General features: G+C 40.1%; 1 protein-coding gene across 1 annotated transcript in view; it reads right to left on the bottom strand.

The window, feature by feature from the left end:
- Window positions 1–18,170, bottom strand: part of LOC126273073 (uncharacterized) — a 108,236-nt gene extending 90,066 nt beyond the window's left edge. Inside the window, exon 1 of the mRNA XM_049976484.1 lies at window positions 18,072–18,170. Within this exon, the coding sequence (XP_049832441.1) occupies window positions 18,072–18,129 (58 nt within the window). The 5' untranslated portion in view covers window positions 18,130–18,170. The remainder of the gene's footprint in view (window positions 1–18,071) is intronic.
- Window positions 18,171–21,140: the final 2,970 nt, after the last annotated feature.

The following is a 21,140-nucleotide window of genomic DNA, read 5'->3' as shown; positions in this document are numbered from 1 at the left end:
TTTCCAGTATATGGTTTCCAGTGTAATTGATTTTCCAGTGCAACCTTTTTCCTGTACAAGCAACTTTTCAGTGTAGTGTTTTCCTGTTTAACCATTTTCCAGTAAAACAGTGTTCCAGTTTAATCTTTTCCCAGAATAATAACTTTCCTGGTAACCATTTTTCAGTGTAACTGTTTTAATCATTGTTTGGTGGGACAGTGAAGGTCAGTGGACATGGTCACTCTCATAACATAGCATTTATGTCGACTTGTTAAAATGTAACTGTTCTCCAGTGTATAAATTTTCCAGTGTCACCCTTTTCCAGTGTAACCGTTTTAGGTACTGTTTGGTGGGGCAAGGGTGACCAGTTAATATAGTGACTTCCATTACACCAAATGCACATTAAACAGGAATTAGTGAAATTTGACATGCTTGGAGATTGTGTCATTGTATGGGGGTAGACGTCTAATAACTACATCAACTATGCAATTTGGTACCTCCAATCAGTTGTTGCTTATTCCAATAAGCACAAATGATCAGTCAGTAAGTTGAGACTTACATGGGGGTGTCAGCAACTGGATCTTAAAACTGTGTTGTATGTAGCTGAAATAACACCAATAGCTGAAATGCCTCCAATAGCTGACATTTGCAGTAGGTGAAAGTGGGTAGTTGAATGTATACCAACCCTCATTTCTTACCTATGCAAATATATACTATTACTGTTCAGTACAGTATTTCATTGAAGTCTCACGTAGTTTCCACTGTGTAACAGCAGAAAATGATAACTTTTTGGACTGTATTATTAAGTCAATGCCCTAATACAAGGATTACTGTAAATATTGAATTTTCAGCAGACGACCACAAAGAATTTGTAATGCAAAGTAAAGCCCTCCCGTGGCTGACTTTGATATTGCTTTTGGAGATGAATTTTTGATGATTAAGTCTTTGGATAACTTTGCTTGCTTTGGTAATTTTTGCTGACAAGCGCATTTTAAATTTTTAAGTTAGATCAGCAGTGGTGCTCACGTGCTTTGCAATGTGACGGAAGCAATTTTTATGTATTTGGATAAATTAAGTTCCTGTGCATTACGAAAATATGCAGTTTGCATGTCATATCACAATAAAGATCTTGTAAGAACAACTTCTTCCTCCCTTCCTAAAATGGTGTTTGCTCAGTCTCTTTGTCTTTTAGCCATGTTGTGTGTTTCTAAATCGCATATTTTGGTTGGGTTTTGGAATTATTTAATAGCTGATTACAGGAATTTTTTTTAGAGAGCATAGGCGCCATAGTTCTACATCTACATCTACATCTACATGACTACTCTGCAATTCACATTTAAGTGCTTGGCAGAGGGTTCATCGAACCACAATCATACTATCTCTCTACTATTCCACTCCCGAACAGCGAGCGGGAAAAACGAACACCTAAACCTTTCTGTTCGAGCTCTGATTTCTCTTATTTTATTTTGATGATCATTCCTACCTATGTAGGTTGGGCTCAACAAAATATTTTCGCATTCGGAAGAGAAAGTTGGTGACTGAAATTTCGTAAAAAGGTCTCGCCGCGACGAAAAACGTCTATGCTGTAATGACTTCCATCCCAACTCGTGTATCATATCTGCCACACTCTCTCCCCTATAACGCGAAAATACAAAACGAGCTGCCCTTCTTTGCACCCTCTCGATGTCCTCCGTCAATCCCACCTGGTAAGGATCCCACACCGCGCAGCAATATTCTAACAGAGGACGAACGAGTGTAGTGTAAGCTGTCTCTTTAGTGGACTTGTTGCATCTTCTAAGTGTCCTGCCAATGAAACGCAACCTTTGGCTCGCCTTCCCGACAATATTATCTATGTGGTCCTTCCAACTGAAGTTGTTTGTAATTTTAACACCCAGGTACTTAGTTGAATTGACAGCCTTGAGAATTGTACTATTTATTGAGTAATCGAATTCCAACGGATTTCTTTTGGAACTCATGTGGATCATCTCACACTTTTCGTTATTTAGCGTCAACTGCCACCTGACACACCATACAGCAATCTTTTCTAAATCGCTTTGCAGCTGATACTGGTCTTCGGATGACCTTACTAGACGGTAAATTACAGCATCATCTGCGAACAACCTAAGAGAACTGCTCAGATTGTCACCCAGGTCATTTATATAGATCAGGAACAGTAGAGGTCCCAGGACGCTTCCCTGGGGAACACCTGATATCACTTCAGTTTTACTCGATGATTTGCCGTCTATTACTACGAACTGCGACCTTCTCATTGGTAAATAGTGCAGCCTTCCTCGAAAGTTGTTTTCATACATAACCTTGAGTAGACTTGAATAATTTGTAATAAAAAGCAATAACTGCCAGTTAGTATAATCGATTATACTTTCCTGGTGTAGAATGTGATGTGTTATCCCCCCCCCCCCCCCCAAATGGTGGTTTCAAAGGTGAAACATTGCTGAGAAAGGTGTAAAAACATTAAGTGGTGACAGTTCATTCTATGAAGCACAGGTAACATAGTATCAGATTTAAAAGCCAATACCTTTCACATATGTTAGACATGAAGATGACATTGTAACACTCGGCAAGCAGCCCACAAGAAAAGAATTTAAGTGGAAATATTTCATTTCAGAGTCCATTGTGCCTTAAGCCAAGTGTAGGCCTACAAATGAAGTTATTTACTTTCTTCCAGCAGTTGGCAGTAATTCAGGTTGCCTGTTTGTATGTGTAGTTGACCACTTAGCATACTATTTCAGCCAACGTGTGTTTTCTGCAGTTATAAGATTGGTCAGATTAGTTTCACTAAATCACGATATTTAGGCCTAACATGTAATATCCCCTGCCTGTGCAGCACGTTTTTTGAGCCATATGTGTTTTGTAACTATTTAGGCATCAAAATAGTATAGGGCATATAATCTGAGAATTCACTGTCATGTTAAAGGCAGTTATATTGATGAATGTGCATGTGTTTGTGTGTGTGTGTGTGTGTGGTGGAGGGGGGGGGGGGAGGTGGATGTGTGGGTGGGTCTGTGGGTGTGGAAAATAACATTGTGATACTTGACATTCACACTGCATTTTTGTGCTGATGACGTGTTTTTGTGCACATTTTAAAGTTGAAAAGAACATTGAGACTTTTGAGAAAAATTGTGGAATAATTATTTGCAAGTGGAAAATGTTTTATTTGAGATTCCAGTGTGTTTTACATCAAGTGTAGTACAATAACCAGACTATGAACGTTTGCACGTGCTGTCATTATTGGTGATGACAAGCAATAGGAGCATAAAGCAGTAGCTGGTTTTAGCTCAGATTTTGAATTTTGCAGAATAGAATTTGAAGTTAAACTCATCCTTGGCAACATATTTTTAAATCGTTAATTACATTACATCAAGAAATGATTGTTTTTAACTAGTATGTTATACACTCATTGTCATGTACCACAGCAAATGCTATCTAGTTCCAAATGAAATTAACAGATACAAGATGAAATATACCAATGAGACAATACATGTTGAACATGTACAGTTGTTTTTAGTGAAGTATGAAAAAAGATTGACAGTGGAAGATGAAAGATGTGTACGTGGGGGCGGGGAGGGTTGGAGCTGCTGATGCATTTTATATGTGAAATTACTTCATTTACACCTTTTACGTAGTTTTATGGCTAAATACTTCCGAAAATTAAGACAAACTTCAAATTTTTTTGATATTTGTGAAGAAAGCCGAGGTGACTGCTTTTGGGCTACATTCTGACTAGCTGTTTCATTGTAATGAGCACTACTACACTGTGACTCGAGGGGAGAGGCATGACTTACCACCACCTTGGTTTGCGACATTATTACCCCTGCATTTAGGCAACTGGCGTGGTTCCTCGCTGTCACCAGGCAATATACTTGGTTCAGAAAGTTCATTATCATTTTACTCAGGATGTTGTGAACAAATATTATCAACAAACACAACACTAACTCACAGTTTATAAATAGCTGTACTTAAAGAAAGTACTAAACACTTGAAACAATAATTATCAGTAGGCGAGATGCACTTGCACTGACGACTTACACTGGTCTGCAGGTGGATATAAACCAATAACGTAAACACTGTTGGGTGCTATGCAATTATTTTTGAACTGTTATCTGACCTATATAACAAACGTTTAAACTAACAATAGCTGTTGACTTTTATCAGCTCCATTCACGGGGCAAGAAAAAACTATTATAACTCGTACATATTTAGAGGTCTCCCCATTTTTGTGTACCTTCCCAATAAGGAAACTCTTAAGCTATTGAGAGAGCTATACAGTAATACACCAAGCTTGTCATGCAGTGCAGGCGAGTGCTGTCTCGTAATGATTCCAAGTCGTTTAGGTGGTTCTGCTGGTAAGCTTTCATGCACCTGCACTAACCAAGGTACTGGTGGGCAACCCTATAACACTAGTTTAGAGCATTCTTGAAATTACCTTCAGGTTTGTTGATTTTGTTTTGTCAAGAGCCGGCCATTGTGGCCGATCGGTTCTAGGCACTTCAGTCTGGAACCGCGTGGCCGCTGCGGTCGCAGGTTCGAATCCTGCCTCGGGCATGGATGTGTGTGATATCCTTAGGTTAGTTAGGTTTGCCTAAGTAGTTCTAAGTTCTAGGGGACTGATGACCTCAGTCCCATAGTGCTCAGAGCCTTTTTTTTTTTGTCAAGAATGATGTGTTGAGTTCTATCTTCAAGGAAGTTATGTACTCAGTGACAAATGTTTTATGGGTATAATGATCATTATGTACATAGCTCTGGTACATTCACTTATAAAAGTATACAGTATTATGACGGGTGTTACAATATACAGAGTGTAACTAAATTCGCTTCACAACTATTGAGGAATTGTGGTGGGAACCAAGGCTTTTAAGCTTAACATAGAAATTCATATCCAGAATCATGCCGTTTTCCCGTTACACATAAAATACTGTGCCACAATACACGTTCAGGCTTCCCACTGACTAGGGTATTATGTATACCATTCACTGGTCACCTGATGTCCCATGTCCAATACAGGTTTGTTTACATGCACTTCAATTGAGCTTTTGGTCTGTGCAGAAAGGTTTGTGCCTGCAGTTGTGCTTCTGGTCTTTGTTCATACTAGTACTAATCATTCACTGTAGTACAGAATGCAAGCTGTGAGTACATTTTATTTTTAGTGTGTTGCTGTTGACCAAGGTGAACTACACATTTGCAAAATACACTGACATGATGTTATTGTACAGCAAACCTCCCTGCAGTGGGAGGGCTGCTCGCCAATTGGATGCTAAGTGTTTTCCGCAACATCAGGCAGCTTTGCACTCACTCTTTGCTACAGTGTACCAGCAGTCCTCAGCGACAGGTACGTTCACCATCTGCAGGGTCGACTGTGGTGCTCCACAGTGGCACCACAGATCCGAGTGTGAAGAGTTGCACTCCATTCAGTGGAAGAGGATGTGATGATGAGTATCAGTAACAAGGGCAGGTAGACTGAATGTGGATCACCAGTTTGTCAGGTGTGTTCTGTATGGGCAGCAGCTACACATACCATCCCCAGATGATACAGGCAATGAAGGTCCATGATTTTGTGTCAAGAAACCCACTTCTGCAGATGGTTCTTGCACCATTATGTGGACGATCCTGACTCCCTACAGCAGATCCTCTTTACAGATGAAGCCAAGTTCATTAGGGAAAGTGTTCTCAGTTTTCACAACTGTCATGTGTGGGCTGACAAAAACCCCTATAATCTGTGCTCCCGTGGGTTGTAGCAATGATACGATCTGAACATGTGTGAAGGAATAAAGGATGGGCATGTGATTAGGCAATACCTTCTTCTGCCATCTCATGGATGCCACATACTTGCAATTCCTTGACAGCATACAGCATGGACTTCTCGAAGATTTATCGCTGCGTATACATAAAAAAATGTGGTTCCAGCATGATGGCACACCACCTTACTTTTCACATGCAGTACGAGATCATGTGGACCAATGATTTGGACAACAGTGGATAGGTCATGGTGCTGGATTGCTTGGCCTGCATGTTCTCCCGATTTGAAGCTGCTAGACTACTACCTGTAGGATCACATGAAATCCTTGATTTACGGGACCTCTCTGGCATCCAAGGAACATCTACTGGTGCTCGCTATGGTTGTGTTGGATGCAGGAGGAAGTGATTGGTGATCATGTGGACCGGAACACAGTATTTATGTATCATACCTATGTTGATATCGATGCACATCTCATTGAGCCCTAATTGTAAGTGGATCCAGAGGACAAGCAGCAGGAGTCAGAGGGTGTTGTAGTATGTTGCATGTAGCAGGAAAACGGTATGTTTCCATACGTGTGTTTCTATGCTAAACTTAACTGTCTTGGTCTCCACTACAAGTCTTCAAAATATGTAAAGGAAATTTAGTTAAACCCCGTATACGTCGATAAATCAGCTATGGAATACAGTGTGGGCCTCCTATTTGCACAGTCCTTGATGGCACCCAGTTCAGTGGCTGTTGGGGGATCAATCCAAATCGAAGATATTGGACCGGCATTGACAGGATTTCCTCGCTGCTGTGTCCAGACTTTGTTGGAAGATTGCACTGCGTTTAGCATGTCATCTGATTTTGTGTACGAAAGTAGACGTTTGATTTTGTGTACGAAAGTAGACGTTAGACGAGGAATTAGCGAGACAGGAAGCAAAACACGGTTCTGTTGTTGGAGCTGTTTTCTGTACATTAATTGTTATACTCAAATTACCAACAAAATAGTGCTTCTTTTGTCGAAATTATTGTTCCGCAATCCCCACATGCTTTCGAGAAATTTACGATTAATATGTGAAGCACTATTTACAATCTAGCCACTGGGCCCAAGGAGACTTAGCCCTGGGCCTGTCTTAGCTATCCATGGGTATGGCCGTGCACACTGGACTAAAGATCAATGGAGGACAAGCTCTTCGAAGCTTGCAAGTTAAAAGGATAAATTTCTTGCAGTAATGAATACCCAAAAGGCTTCATCAAAGTTGCGTAATTACTTTTTTATTTGTTTGGAGCTACATGCGCGCAGTCTCCATACACTCTAACATTCCTGCACCACATTATGGTAACACACTGAAAAGTGGAACGATAACAAAATTTCGTAGCCCTCTGATGAAGTGGCGTATTGTAGGGTAACTCATTTTCGGTAGCAGCTTGAGATGTTGCCAGACAAATCGAAACAGCTAAAGAACTCATTTGGATTGTCTAGACACGACTGTTAGGATTTCTACTAATTCCAAAACCACCGGGCCACCCGGTACCGTGCTTTAGCAATAGGTTGTGCCATTTTGTTTTAGCCACTCTAGCTGCGTGACACAGTACAGTGGCGCCAGGATTTCGTTATGTATCAGGACTGCAAGTATGTACCTGCAAATGAAAACTTGGTTCTTTCGAGATGATGATTCAAAGGTCATGAGTGCATCCAAAACCTCCTTAAATAGGTGCAATCGGTAACAACTATTGATGAAGCGAGCTTCTCTCCTGTTCTTTGTTCGTTCTTTACAGAAATAATTAAATTCATTTCCTGTTGCGTTTTTCATCGAGGTAATCACAGTTCTTTCAGATCTTACTTGTACCACACCAAACTGACAAATACAACTTTCACAGTTCTAATATGGTGTAAATTACAACCTAAGTTCTTTGTCTGAAATTGTCTCTAATGTTTTATATACTACATATGGATGAGTATAATTTCATTTACACATCATTTTTTGGTTATTGTAATTGTGTGGTTTCTCCTTGATTTAACGAAAGCAAAGAAAATGTCTGTTTGGATACATCCTCTCATACGCTTTATTTCCGTTCTTAGTGGCACTGGACTTCGGTTAACTGGAAGACCGCAGCGTTACTTTCTAAATGGATGGCTCCACAAAAATTCACGGTTTATTCGATATTGGACAGTTCTAAGACAAAGTAATCCAGCTTTTCGAATGTGTACTAGGAGCAATGAGACACTGATTTCAGTTAACTAGTCCGATCCGCGCCATTTTGTCGTTGTTGTGTAGGTAAATATGTATTAATATTTCTGTATAGACCAATTACTAGGGACGGGCTAAACTGCAATTTTCCCATATCAGTGATTTCTGTGAATGCTTCTTCTCGCTAACTGCGATCCTTAACTCCGATTTACCACCGCATATGTTACACTGTCAATAGTCGTAAGTAAAAAGCGAATTGTGTCAATACAATCAAAAATTATGTTCTCGCCTGTATAGGCAATTACTTGTCGGGACCTAAGGTCCTTTCAGTAACCCAAATAACAACATGTTACGTGAAACGGTATTATTAATATTTCCAACGATTCTTCCTCAGTTGTTACATGATATACGATAGATACGCCTGCCCACAGACAAACTTTTATCTAAAAGAAAACAGTCACTAGTAATATGTTTTACTTAAGTTCTACCTTTGTCTTTAGTTTTCCATTAATGACACAAGTGTGAAAATATTGATAGTGTGATGTTGAGATCATAGCACAAACTACCACACAGTATCATAAGAGTGCATGTCGAATACGGATTCTGACCACATTGTTACGTTCACAGGTATCGGCACCACAATTTCACTCACACGATATGGCGATAATTTAAAATATCGTAGAAAAACTGGAAAAGTTGCCACAGCGTCTTTACACCGTCTTTGTCGGAAGTAAGATTAGTTTCTAAGTTTGTAAATGAACTTAGGAGCATCGTTTATGCAAAGTGTGAAACCTCCCCACAGTCAACTGCTTTCATTACCAGAAATATTAGCAGCTGTATAATATGAATTATGTTGCTAGTAATTAGTAGCACTATAAATCTTTAATAATCCTCGTGATTTTCCAGACGCATTTCGATTACTGGCTGCTCTATGTATCCATCCACATCTAGAAGAGATCATCATGAAGATTCAAGACGAATTTCGAAGAACTCGCAGCGTAAAAGAGCCGTAATCGATAACATAAATGTGAAAAATGAGTATTGGTACAGTGTGTCATTGTAGTCATTATATGATTTGAAAGGGATAATAAATAAATGTAAACTGCACAGTCCATGAATAATGAAAATTCGATTCTCACCTTGTTTAAGCCATCCCACACCCCAAAATTTTCTGCTGTATATTTAGCGATAAAGACTTGCTAGATTGTGGTGTTGACCCGTAGTGTGGTGCGTCCCTTACACCTTGAATGATGTTATGATAACACACTGAGCTGCAGCGTAGCCCAAGGCCTACGTTAGGTTGGAAGGTTGCCTGTTTTAAGGTTGATGACGTGCAAGTAAAAACAATGGAAAGTGTTGACTTGGCAGTTATACGTTGACGTTGGGAAAGTATTTATGCAATATTCGAAAATACAGACAAAAGTCTAACTACGTATTGTACTGTCGGAAAAAATTTATTAATCTTGTGAATACAACTGTTAAACATTTGGTGAAAGTTACGTAGTGGACACCAAGATTGCAGTTTATTTATGATACATGTGTGTAATACGCATCGGAATACTCATCGCAGCTTTATCCATTATGTGTTTTCTGAAATTATAGTGCAGTTTTAGCTTTTATGATGTAAAATATGTTTAAATATCTCATGAAAGTTCCGGGCTACGCTATAGGTCTATGTACTAGCACAACCTTTATTCGGCATACACATCCCTTGACTGCACCAATTCTCAACCGAGTAGAAAATTTTTCTCAGAGCAAATTAGCTTCCTGGTTCATTTCTTCGACTATAGATATGTAATACAACCATATCGTGGGACACAAGGTTCTCAGAACGAAGTGTGGACGTATGTCAACAGATGGCGGCATCTAGTGTTAACTGTGCATTTTAGTTGCTACTTGCGACTTAAGTTGCGGCTTGTCACAGGAATCGTAATTAGATTCGATAGCGTGTCATAAAGAAAAAGAGTAGTGCGAACTTAGGGCATCAGATGGCACACAGCATTTTAATTGCTACTTGCGACCTCTATTTGCTACTTGTCACTGAAATCGCAGCTGGACTCGGTAGCATGACATAAGGTTCACAGGAAGAAGTCCGAAATTCGTACAACTGATAGGACATGGTATCGATTGTAAAGTGCTACTTGCGACTTTTTGTTGTGGCTGAAACCCCAACCAGATTTTTTACAGTTCTTATTGTGATACCTATGACTTCTCAGTTACTGTGATTTGTAACAGACACGCAATTTCTCGCTCACCTTTAAGTCATACCATGTTGACTTTCGCTGCCGTGTTTGCTTCGGTTAAAACTTACGGGCTGAAAACTTCCGGGCTGTTATACAAAAACTATTCCTCGACGTTTCGTCTCCGAATGCGGGAGATCTTCGAAGATAAAGCGACAACTGCAGTGTTATACAGGGTGTTTACAAATGAATATCGGGGTTTTAAGGCTTTATAATATTTATTACATTAAACTTACAGTTATAAATGACATGTCAAATGAAAGAGCAACTCAAACAGTTTTACCAACAACCTTACAAATGTTATAAATGTTCAATGTGAACACCATTAGTCACACGGCACACATCAAGTCTATAGCCGAGATCTTCCCAAACGTTGATAAGTGTGTCTTCTGTGATTGTAGCAACAGCCGCTTCAATCCGGTTTCTTAATTCAGAGAGGTCAGTTGGTAGCGGAGGCACGTACACACGATCCTTGATGAAGCTCCAAAGGAAAAAATCGCATGGCGTTAGGTCAGGTGAACGTGGAGGCCATGCAAAGCAAGCCCTGTCATTGGGCCCCTTGCGGCCTTTCCAGCGCTTGGGCTATGGACTTGATGTGTGCCGTGTGACTATTGGTGCTCACATTGAACATTTATAAGGTTGTTGGTAAAACTGTTTGAGTTGCTCTTTCATTTGACATATAATTTATAACTCTAAGTGTAATGTAATAAATATTATGAAGCTTTAAAACCTCGATATTCATTTATAAACACCCTGTATGTCGATCACGGCGTCTCAGCCCAAAAGTTTTAATTCAATGTTCTGTACACTGTTAGCCATATCGGACATTTGTTCTGTTGCCATCTGTCAAAAAGGTTTCATGTATTTTGGCAGTATCGGGCAGTATCGTCAAGTATTTATTTTGTACGAAATGAATCACAGAACATTTGTTAAAATCTGTTATGAAAACGAAATAAAATGCAGTAAAATTTTAGAAATGTTCAATGTAATACCTTTGATAAGCCTGCTTTGAGTAAAACATTTACTTCGGAGTTGTATACACATTTCGAAGAATGCAGAGTGTTGATGTTTAAGATGAGCGCCCTCGGCAACCCCGGCAAATCATCAACTGATAAAATCGCGGAAGAAGTAAAAGAAATGATTTTGCACCGGCGGTGTATCACACTCAGATAATTCGCTGATGATGAAGATGTATCAATTGGCTTATGGCATGAATATTTATGGAAGTTTTTAGTATGAAATGTGTAGCAGCAAAAACTGTTTAAAACTGTTGAATTTCGAACAAACAGAGTGGCGAATGCAAGTTCTAGATGAAATCAGCAGCTTCTTGATGAAATCAGCAGCTATGCAGAACTAGTAAAATGGTCGTAACAGGTGACGAATGATGCTTTTACGCACGTGGCATCGAAATAAAGGCTCAGTCATCCCAATGGAAGCCTTATGGATAGCTAAGATCGAGAAAATCTCAACAAGAGCGGTTATGTGAGAAAGCTATGATCGCTGCTGTCTTTTTTTTAACGACACAATGCGCCATAAGTTCTTATAAAAAGGTCGAACAGTCAATAAGGAGTGATAATTATAAGTTCAACGGTATTTGCCTGAAGAAATCCGAAAAACTATCCACATGCTTTGTGGCGAAGCAGTTCATGGCTTTTGAATTACTTTTTGTTGCCTGTTTGTGAATTTTTGGCCGAAAATAACACTTCCGTCGTTTTACAAGCATATGTTAACCACGCCGAGAGAGCTTAAAAGTCCCCGAAAGATAGAGTTTCAGAAGTGTTTAGGGGATTGGATAAGGCTCTGGCGTAAGTGGATAAAATATAATGGGGAATATTTTGAAGAGGATAACTCTGATGGAGACCAATAAGTAATTATTTTCAAAAAACAAAAATTCTCATTATTTTTTGAACGCAGCTAGTACATCATGCGCCGAAGCTGGTTTGTTTTAATAGGAGCAGCCAACTAGAGCCGTATGTTAAGCTAGTTGGCGTTTCACACTTCTCGCCAGAAGCAAAAGTAACACGCAGCCTGCTAGTTACAATGAAAATACAGTGAGGCTAAATAACTGCAGCAATACATTAATCCAAAGAGTCTAGTATTGCTCACTTATATGAGGTTTCCTAGCATATATTATCGATGATGATTACTCGAAACGCTTCAGAAATAACGTTTTTAGCGATCAAGACGTTTCCATGGAATTACTACACGTGAACAGTCTGCTTGGAACTGGAAATATGACGTAATCTATGACATCGAACTGTATATGAAGACTGGGAGCGATATGACGCCATATGCTAGTAGAAAGAACTATTTGATTTTATGTTTAGATGAGACAGCATACTGACCTATGCACGTAAAACATGGATAATGAAGAAAAGAGATGTGGGTAGATTACAGGCATGTGAAATGAAGTTCTTGGGCAGTATGTTGGCAGTAACGAGGAGAGATAGCATGAAGAATGAAAGGGAAAGGGAAACGGTGAAAGACGACCACTTGCAGAACAGGATGGAAACATCAAGGCTGAGATGTTACGGACACCTAACAGAGAATGAAAAACAAGAGGTTTCCCGACAGGATATATGAATTAGAGATGCGAAAGAAACGACAAAGAGGAAGACCAAGGCGTAGATGGCTGAAAAGTGCGGAAGAGTAAATTGAAAAAAGAGGCGAGGACTGGACTAGAGTGAACACAGAAAGATGATGAGATAACAGGACCAACTGGCGAGGCTTATGTTCCAAACAGACTCAGCCTGTGGCTGGAAATTATTCAGGATGAGAAAGCATGCTGTTGGCTAGTGGATCTAGAAATATAAATAACAGCTGGTCGCTCTCTGAGAATAAGGCAATGAATTACTTGATGGGTTCACCATCAATACGCCCATGAGATAGTTTGTGGGGGGAAGGAGGGGGGGGGGCTAGACTTGGGGTATGCGTTATTTTTAATATTTTAGAAGATGAATGGCGACTTATAAGTACCCCTTAAAAAGTTCGTGTTCCGACCCAGTTAAAAACCTACAGAATACCGACCTTTAAATAATTTTCCTGAAAGGAAAACACCTGACTACACTATAGTTTTTCCTTTCCCTGAGAGCTACGGAAAAAAGGAGGGCGGGCCCCCTTGCCCTCAGGCATGGGCGCCTTTATCACCATGGCCATGTAGTTTATGTTGAGAGTACTAACGGAACACTTTGCTCAGCATGAAAGGGATAAAGTATATTTAAACATATGCTGCCTAGGAAAAACTGGATAAAGATAAAAGATACGGTGGCTACTACTCTTCTGCGTTAGATTAGGAGGAGTAAAGCCTACAAAAATATTTTACCATAAAACACAGACACAATATACAGCAAAGGTAATTCTATTCGAGACATGTGTAAATGTCGCTACTATAGTACCCCACCGTCAATGTGCGTTGGAAAGATGGAATCACATAAAGGTTTTCCGAAGTCATGTAACGAAGTAGAAGAAGTCAAATCCTCTAGAACTACTGGGTACATTACGTAAACAAAGTAGACCAATTGGGAAAAACAATTGTAATCATTCTTTGAACATTGTTGGGGAAAAGCTTGCTGACACCTGTCGTAGTGGGTGGAAACGCTGAGGTCGAGAGATGGAGAATGTCTGGAAGATTCAGGCAGACAGTATAGTTTCTGCCACATGTTGGACCAGGTTGTATAATGATGGCAATCAACTGTTAAGGGTAGTGCTAAAGGAGAACATAGTTGAGAAGCTGCCATTTCCTTTTACAAGCAAGAGCCAATGCAATGGCAGCGAAAAGTTGAAGTGAAGGAGAGCCCATCACCACGGCATCCACTAAGAGAACAAGATGATTAAACAGACTGCATCTTTCCTTGCTATAGATTCTCAGAGACTGGGATGAATGTAGGAGTTTTACAGTATCTCCGACACATTTCTTGGGCACATACAACTCCAAGTAAATTTGGCTTAAGCTGGTGACACTCTTTTGATTATGCCATCAATTAAACACTAATAACTGTCATTGGGTCAGCTCTAACAGAATGTATCTGGAGCAATGATTCGCACGGCTGACCTCTTTGATAGCCTCTGCTGGCACGAAAGTTCCTATGGACTTGATCTGTTCATGCCGCTGAGAACAAGGTCATTAGAGCTAAAAAGCTGAGTCTTATGACAAGGATGAGGAAGGAAATAGATCATAGCCTCGCTTAAGGAAACCGTCCCGGTATTCACCTGACGTAATTTCAATTAATCATGGGAAACCTGCATCAGATTTCAGATTGTCAGAATAGGCATTTGAACCTCACCTCTCTCGAAAATCAGACCAGCTCTCTTCGTGAAATCTCTGGGTGCCTGGAGAACTATAGCTCCCGTGAATACTCTGGGTGGCGAGTCGTCGAGCAGACAACGTATTGAGGTCTGGTGATGCATCTTGCATACCAAGAATTGCCTTTAAATGTCACCGAGCCCGGATTGCAAGTACTGTTTGTTGCATACATAGTTCATTTAATGTTGATGGTTTCGAGAGAGCCCTGAGTCTCGATAAAAAAAGTTGGAAGAAAGATTAACGTCCCATGGATGACTACGTCATTAGAGACGGAGCAGAAGGATGGATGAGGAATTGAACCCCGCTATTCCCGAAAGTAGTCTACTCGCCAGAACTTTAAGCGCTGCGACCCCTTGCTCGAATCGTGTTGAGGAAGCTTTATACGTTATAAAACTCGCCTTATTATCAGTTATAACTTGTAGAAAACAGCGTCTCAGTACATTTATACATTGTGGATATATTTCTCGGTGGCCTGTTGCAGGTGTCTGATCTGCATAAACACTACGCCTTTGTCATAAGTTTATAATTTCACAAGTTTACATAATGCGTGAGCGCATGTGTGTGTGCGGGTGCGTGTGTGTGTGTTTAGTGCACACGTACTTACTGGAGTTTGTCGAAAATAAAAACAATCATATTTAATGGAATTTTATTTTTTACTAACTCTTAAATCTTCCATAATGTTTTCTTCGAATGTCCTGATCTAGTCATTATTTTTAGTCGTGCGTTCCAAACGCGCTTATGATGTCCGCGATTTAAGTTTTCTCTATAGTTATATATTTCTTTTAACCCATTTCGTTTGCATGTTCGATACCTGGACCTGTGCACCTCTAACCTAAATACTTCGACCATCATAATGAAGATACGTACTGGGAATGACACTCGAGCCGACTGCGGAATAAGACTAACAATATTTTATTCGCAATATTCCTGTGCACATGTGCAATACATTGAGATATGGAAAAATCTTGTGCAATACTCGAAGGAAAACGTCTGGTAGAAGTAATCCCACACGGCAGATCATCGCTTGGGTGCGAAGTCCCCATGGGTGTATCTTTGCAAGTCGTTAGGAGAACATTTATAAGTAAAGAACAAAATAAGCCGGCCAGTGTGGCCGAGAGGTTTCAGTCTGGATCAGCGCGACCGCTACGGTCGCAGGTTCGAATCCTGCCTCGGGCATGGATGTGTGTGATGTCCTTCGGTTAGTTACGTTTAAGTAGTTCTAAGTTCTAGGGCACTGATGATCTCAGAAGTTAAGTCCCATAGTGCTCAGAGCCAAACCGGAAAAATTCCTGATATTACTTTTGTTAACATAGTGACATTACAACTTGTTTGTAAAAAGAAAGAAAGCTATTCATTTAACACGCGACATTAAACAGATTTTCGAAATTTTAATGTTTGAATTACTTAAACTTAGAAGGCATCTTCGTAGCCACGAGAAGACAGTGAGGGCGAACACTCAGGCGAGTACAGTGAGCTAACAAGAAACACTGTTAGAGTTACATGTAACGGAACATTGTGTCTAGTTACGGAAGATTTGGACATATCGTATCTCAAAGAAAGTCGACTCCCTTTGTTGGTTCTTATAGAAGGATGCTTAACATCAACTTTAACAATAGTTTTATGTCGTAACTATGCATTGTGTTTTAAAACATTTCTGTTAGTGTTCCCTATAATTTTCTAATCGTTATTTTAATAAATAAACCAGCTAATGAAATAAAAGCCCATTGTAAAGGCGAAGAGAATGTATTGCATGTGTTACTTTGGTCATCATAAAGGGGGTATGTGAGAATTGCAGGTAGGTGGGTAAAGGAACGATAGTCAAGCAGACTGCGGAATAAGACTGACGATATTTTATTCGTAACATTCCTGAGCACATGTGAAATATCCTGAGACTATAGAAAAAGCAAACAACTGACCAATTCATGCAACACTCTAAAGAAAACGTCTGGCAGAGGTAATCGCACACAACAGATCGTCACTCGAGGGTGAATTTCCCACATATGTATCCTTGCAAGTCTGTAGCATACATTTCTAAGAAAAAAAAAAAATGTTGCGCTGCTTCATCGAGTTTAGTTTTCGCCAGGTGTTTATCATCGGTATCGGTTTGCTCTTAATACCAACGGTTCCAATGGAGAGTTCGCAGTGTTGCAAGTTTTACACAAGCTACTTTTCTTCGTTCAATACCATATTTAAATCTAAACCTTTCACCACTCTACATTGCTGTAGCCTTACGTTCATATAGTTCCACAGAAGCTTCGTTATATGATATTTGACACTGTCACATTATACTATATTTCTCTTTACCAACCATTGTGGACACATAACCGCGAAATAAAATAATAACAAGAAAATAAGAGTCTGCCTCCAGATCGCGAACGCTGCCTCATACACATTTGAACATTTTTGAACCTCCACACGTCTTTTCCTCAATATTAAGGAGCCTTTAAAACACAATTCCTCACAACCAAATCATTAAACAATCTAAGGGTTTGACAGAACAACTGCAGGATTTCTGCCGAAGCCAGGTTTTTCTTGACGAAATGCTTAGAAACATAAGATTAATTTGATCATGCGCTCTTGTATACTGCGTTGGTTTTCTCTTAAAATGCAAAACTTTACGCTGTTATGTACTTATTTATGTCGCTTTGGCTAGTTCCTCGATACGAAATAAAAGTCTCCTCGCTTTACTATGTAAATATTATTAACTGTGTGTTAGAACAAGACAGTTTTTTCAACCTTAAACTCTTGTGATCCGGTGGAAGGGTGAAACACCGGTGCTGCTAAGCAACCGTGATAACAGCGTGCAGATGTGTCTTGAGAAGAAACGAAAAAGGACCGTGTGGAATGGAATGGGTTGTACTATGGAGGTGACCACCACTAACTTAACATATCTGAAAAGCATATTACATCAATATCGATCCTTTTGTCTTACTCATGGTACACATTTTCCGGCGGTGCGAAGAGCATGTCTGTGGTAAACCGCACCTATACCGGCATTGTGTTAATTGACGTGAAAACACTAGTCACAGCGTAAGGATACTGTTCAAGCCTGAAAAAATAGACGCGCAGTAATACCCCACGACAAGTAGTTCATAAGTAATTACAGCAGTTTCGTTTCTTTTGCCCCGTGGTTGATAGTATGCACCACCTTCGGAAGAGAACAACAGTTATTGTACCGCTACTCTTTGGTCGTGGAAGTAGCTTTTTTCAAGGGGTCTGGAGCTCTTATATCGATAGCATCTCATGTCATTCAATTCCCGATGAATAACTATGTAGAATTCGTCACAAGGAAAAGATCACAAGTGTTGTTACGATTATTGTTAAGCACAAATGCATACTTCATGGAAATAATTCCTTTCAGATCTTATAGTTTAATGTTATTTTAATACTTCGGATGATACGTAAGAAATTATGACAACTATCGACACAGCAGACAGAATAAATCGATATCTTTCTGCAGACGGCTTACGAGTCGTGGCGGCCATTGCTCGATCTAAGGGACTTGTCAGACACACTCTGGATTCATGGGACGCTAATCTCAAATTTTTCTTAGTTTCAAATAATCAACGAAATTTCTAGAGCGTCGTATCATACATCTTAAAAGAGAATTGTTTACTCACCAGCTATAAAAACAGCTCCGAACACGAACAGCAATATGAAAATAACTAGGTTCCTCATCTCCGATGATTGCCTGGCGCACTGTGTGCAGTGCTGGGAACTTATCTGTCATCGATAAGATAGCGGCCGGCAGATAGCACTGCGTTCTTCCAGATTCAAAGCGTATCTTTCAATCATTGTTATCTGACGCTTGTCGAACACTGACGACAAATCAGCTGTTGTGCGTCAGAATAAAGACCTGAGATCCATGATCCTTAAGGCCACTAAGAGTCTCGAAATCGAAGTATAGTTCAGTAATATGCAAACTGTAATTTAAGTACACTGAGTGATCGGAAATTATGAGAAGGTACAGGGTGTTGTGTTACCAGAATTTCACTTCTCCTCGAGTCCTCAAAACTGCACTGGGAGGTCCAGGAACGGACTCTACGAGCTATTAAGATCGTTTTGGAGAGATACTGGTGCACGCATCTTGCAATGCTACTCTTAACTTTCCTTGTGTTGCTGGTACAGGGCTCATCGAGCATACTCGAGCATCGAGAGCATCCCGCATGTGCTCGACTGGTTTAATAACATCGTCCACTCTGGAGGCCTAGCCATGGTCGTACACTGTATGGAGTGTTCATCAAACCATGTTCGAGCAATCATGTTGTCGTGGTGAAGCATGGCAGAAAGGCAAATGGTCTTCCTTGAGACAGAAAAGTTTCAATTCTCATGTCATCATGGATTTAGAAAGCATAGCTCATGTGAAACTCAACTTACCATTTCTCGCATGATATCCTGCGAGTAATGGATGAAGAGCAACAGGCAGATTTTATACCTCTAGTTTTCCAGGAAAGCGTTTAGCACTGTGGCGCACAGTAGATGTTAAGAAAGTCCCAGTATACGAAATAGGCTCCCAGATATGACTGGCTCGAAGACTTTTAAAAAATAGTTTAGTACTTTGACCTCGACGACGAGTGTTCTTTAGAGACAAGGATGTTGTCAGGAGCGCTTGGCGATAACCACTTTGCTAACAATGATAACTGCATGTAAGTGGCACAATGAAAGGTGTCCGATGGGTCCATCGTTCCGTTTTGTCACATATTGGATTTGTCCGGAACACTTTATGTCGACTTCCCGTTTTTTTTTCCATTACTGCAAACGCCAGTGAGCTAGAAGTGGCAGCATCAAAATTGCGTGGCGAAGTTAAATGTTGCAGTTCTTATTGTAGCGGTGAGCGCCGATTACGTCAGAATTCCCCTCACACGCCTTCCCCTAGCAAAGACCAGTCTTGTCACTTAAATTTTTGTTCATAATTGTCAGCAACTGTTTTTGAAGAATGCCAATGTGAAGAAATAGCACACCAGTTACTCTAAAAAAAAATTTTTCAACATACCTGGTGTGCTATTTCTTCACATCTGACATCTTGTTTTTCGATTCACCCCCAACCCCCCACCCCCCACCCCCTAGTGCTCACCTAGTGGCATCGGACTTCTTCTTTGTGCCACCTATACTTGCTTCACACAGTGAAAGATAAAGACTGGAGTTGATGAGAACTCAAAAAGTAGTTAGACTCCTTCACAGAGTGAAAGTAAAATAACGTTCTACTACATTTTCAAAAGAACAGTTCAAATATCTACCAAAAATTGCGAAAAATGCATAATACAAAATAAAAATATCGGAATTCGATATCGCTATTTCGATTGCGATATATCGGTGTGGGACATATCGCCGATATAATACGGAGATTTACAAAAAGAACCGAAGTATAGATGTTTCATCGACAGCCTTAGTTTGGACATAGCATAAGTTGACCGCGAAGCACCACAGCCATCTCTCCTAGTTGCGAACGTAGCGGTTCCTCGCAGCCGTTGTTTTATTCGAACGAAAATGTTACGTAACATCATAATTCCAGCAGGGACAGACGACGGCGCTCTTTTCTCTATTTATGTGCGTAACGTAAAAGGGATATTTGAAAGTGATTCGGTCTTCTAAGTTATAAGGGGCAGTCAAATGAAGATAAGACAGACGAAAAAAGAATAAGTAAATTGTTTACTATTTCAAAAAATAACTATAACCGTTAATAAATTTATCCCACTGTGAGACAAGACGGTCAATGCCTTCGTGGAAAAATGTTTGCGATTGCCTACGGGACCCTGACTGTATCCAGGCGTGCACTTCTTCTGCCGAAGCTAATCAATGACCACAAATGCCTTCCTTCAGTGTACCAAAAATATGGAAATCGTATGGGAGAGAGCAGGACTGTGTTGACAAGTTGTCACATTGGTTTCGACTACGCTGTAAAAGTTTCGTAGGGGAAGCCTTTACATTTCATCCAAGTGGTTCAGGCTCTAAGCACTATGGGACTTAACATCTGAGGTCATTAGTTCTCTAGACTTAGAGCTACTTAAACCTAAGGACATCACATACATCCATGCCCGAGGCACGATTCGAAACTGCGACCGTAGCAGTCTCGTGGTTCCGGACTGAAGCACCTAGAACAACTCGTCCACCACGGCCGGCACACTTCATCCATACAGTCCTGAAGTATACAATTTCCATATTTTTGGAGATATTCGTGATCGTTGGTTTGCTTCGGATGAAGAGGTGCACGCTTGGGTGCATTCATTGTTCCGTAGACATCAGTAAATATTTTTCCATGAAGCCATTGACCGTCATCTGTCACAGTGGGATTAATGTATTAACAGTCATGGCGATTACTTTTGAAATAACAAACACTTTACTTACTTTTTTCCATCTGTCTCGATTTCGCTTTACTGCCCATTATATTTTATATCCAAGTGACACATTTCCGGTCCTGGGTTCCTTATCAAAAATCTACAGAGTCCCACCTACTACCCCTAAAAGACTGCAAAAAAAAAAAAAAAAAAAAAAAAAAAAAAAAAAAAAAAAAAAACGATACACCCCATATATACAGTGTGTTTCAAAACTCAACGGCAAATTTCAGGAATGGATTCCAATAACAGGAAGGAAAAGGAGTCTAGTAAACATGGTCTCTGAAATGCCTGCATTAAAAGTTATGAGCAAATCTTCTTCTTAGATCTTGTGAAACAAATCTCTTCTACTGCAAA

The sequence above is a fragment of the Schistocerca gregaria genome, chromosome 5, assembly GCF_023897955.1.
Source record: "Schistocerca gregaria isolate iqSchGreg1 chromosome 5, iqSchGreg1.2, whole genome shotgun sequence".
Lineage (NCBI taxonomy): Eukaryota > Metazoa > Arthropoda > Insecta > Orthoptera > Acrididae > Schistocerca > Schistocerca gregaria.
The sequence above is the reverse complement of the archived record's forward strand: the minus strand, read 5'-3'. Positions and strand labels throughout refer to the sequence as shown.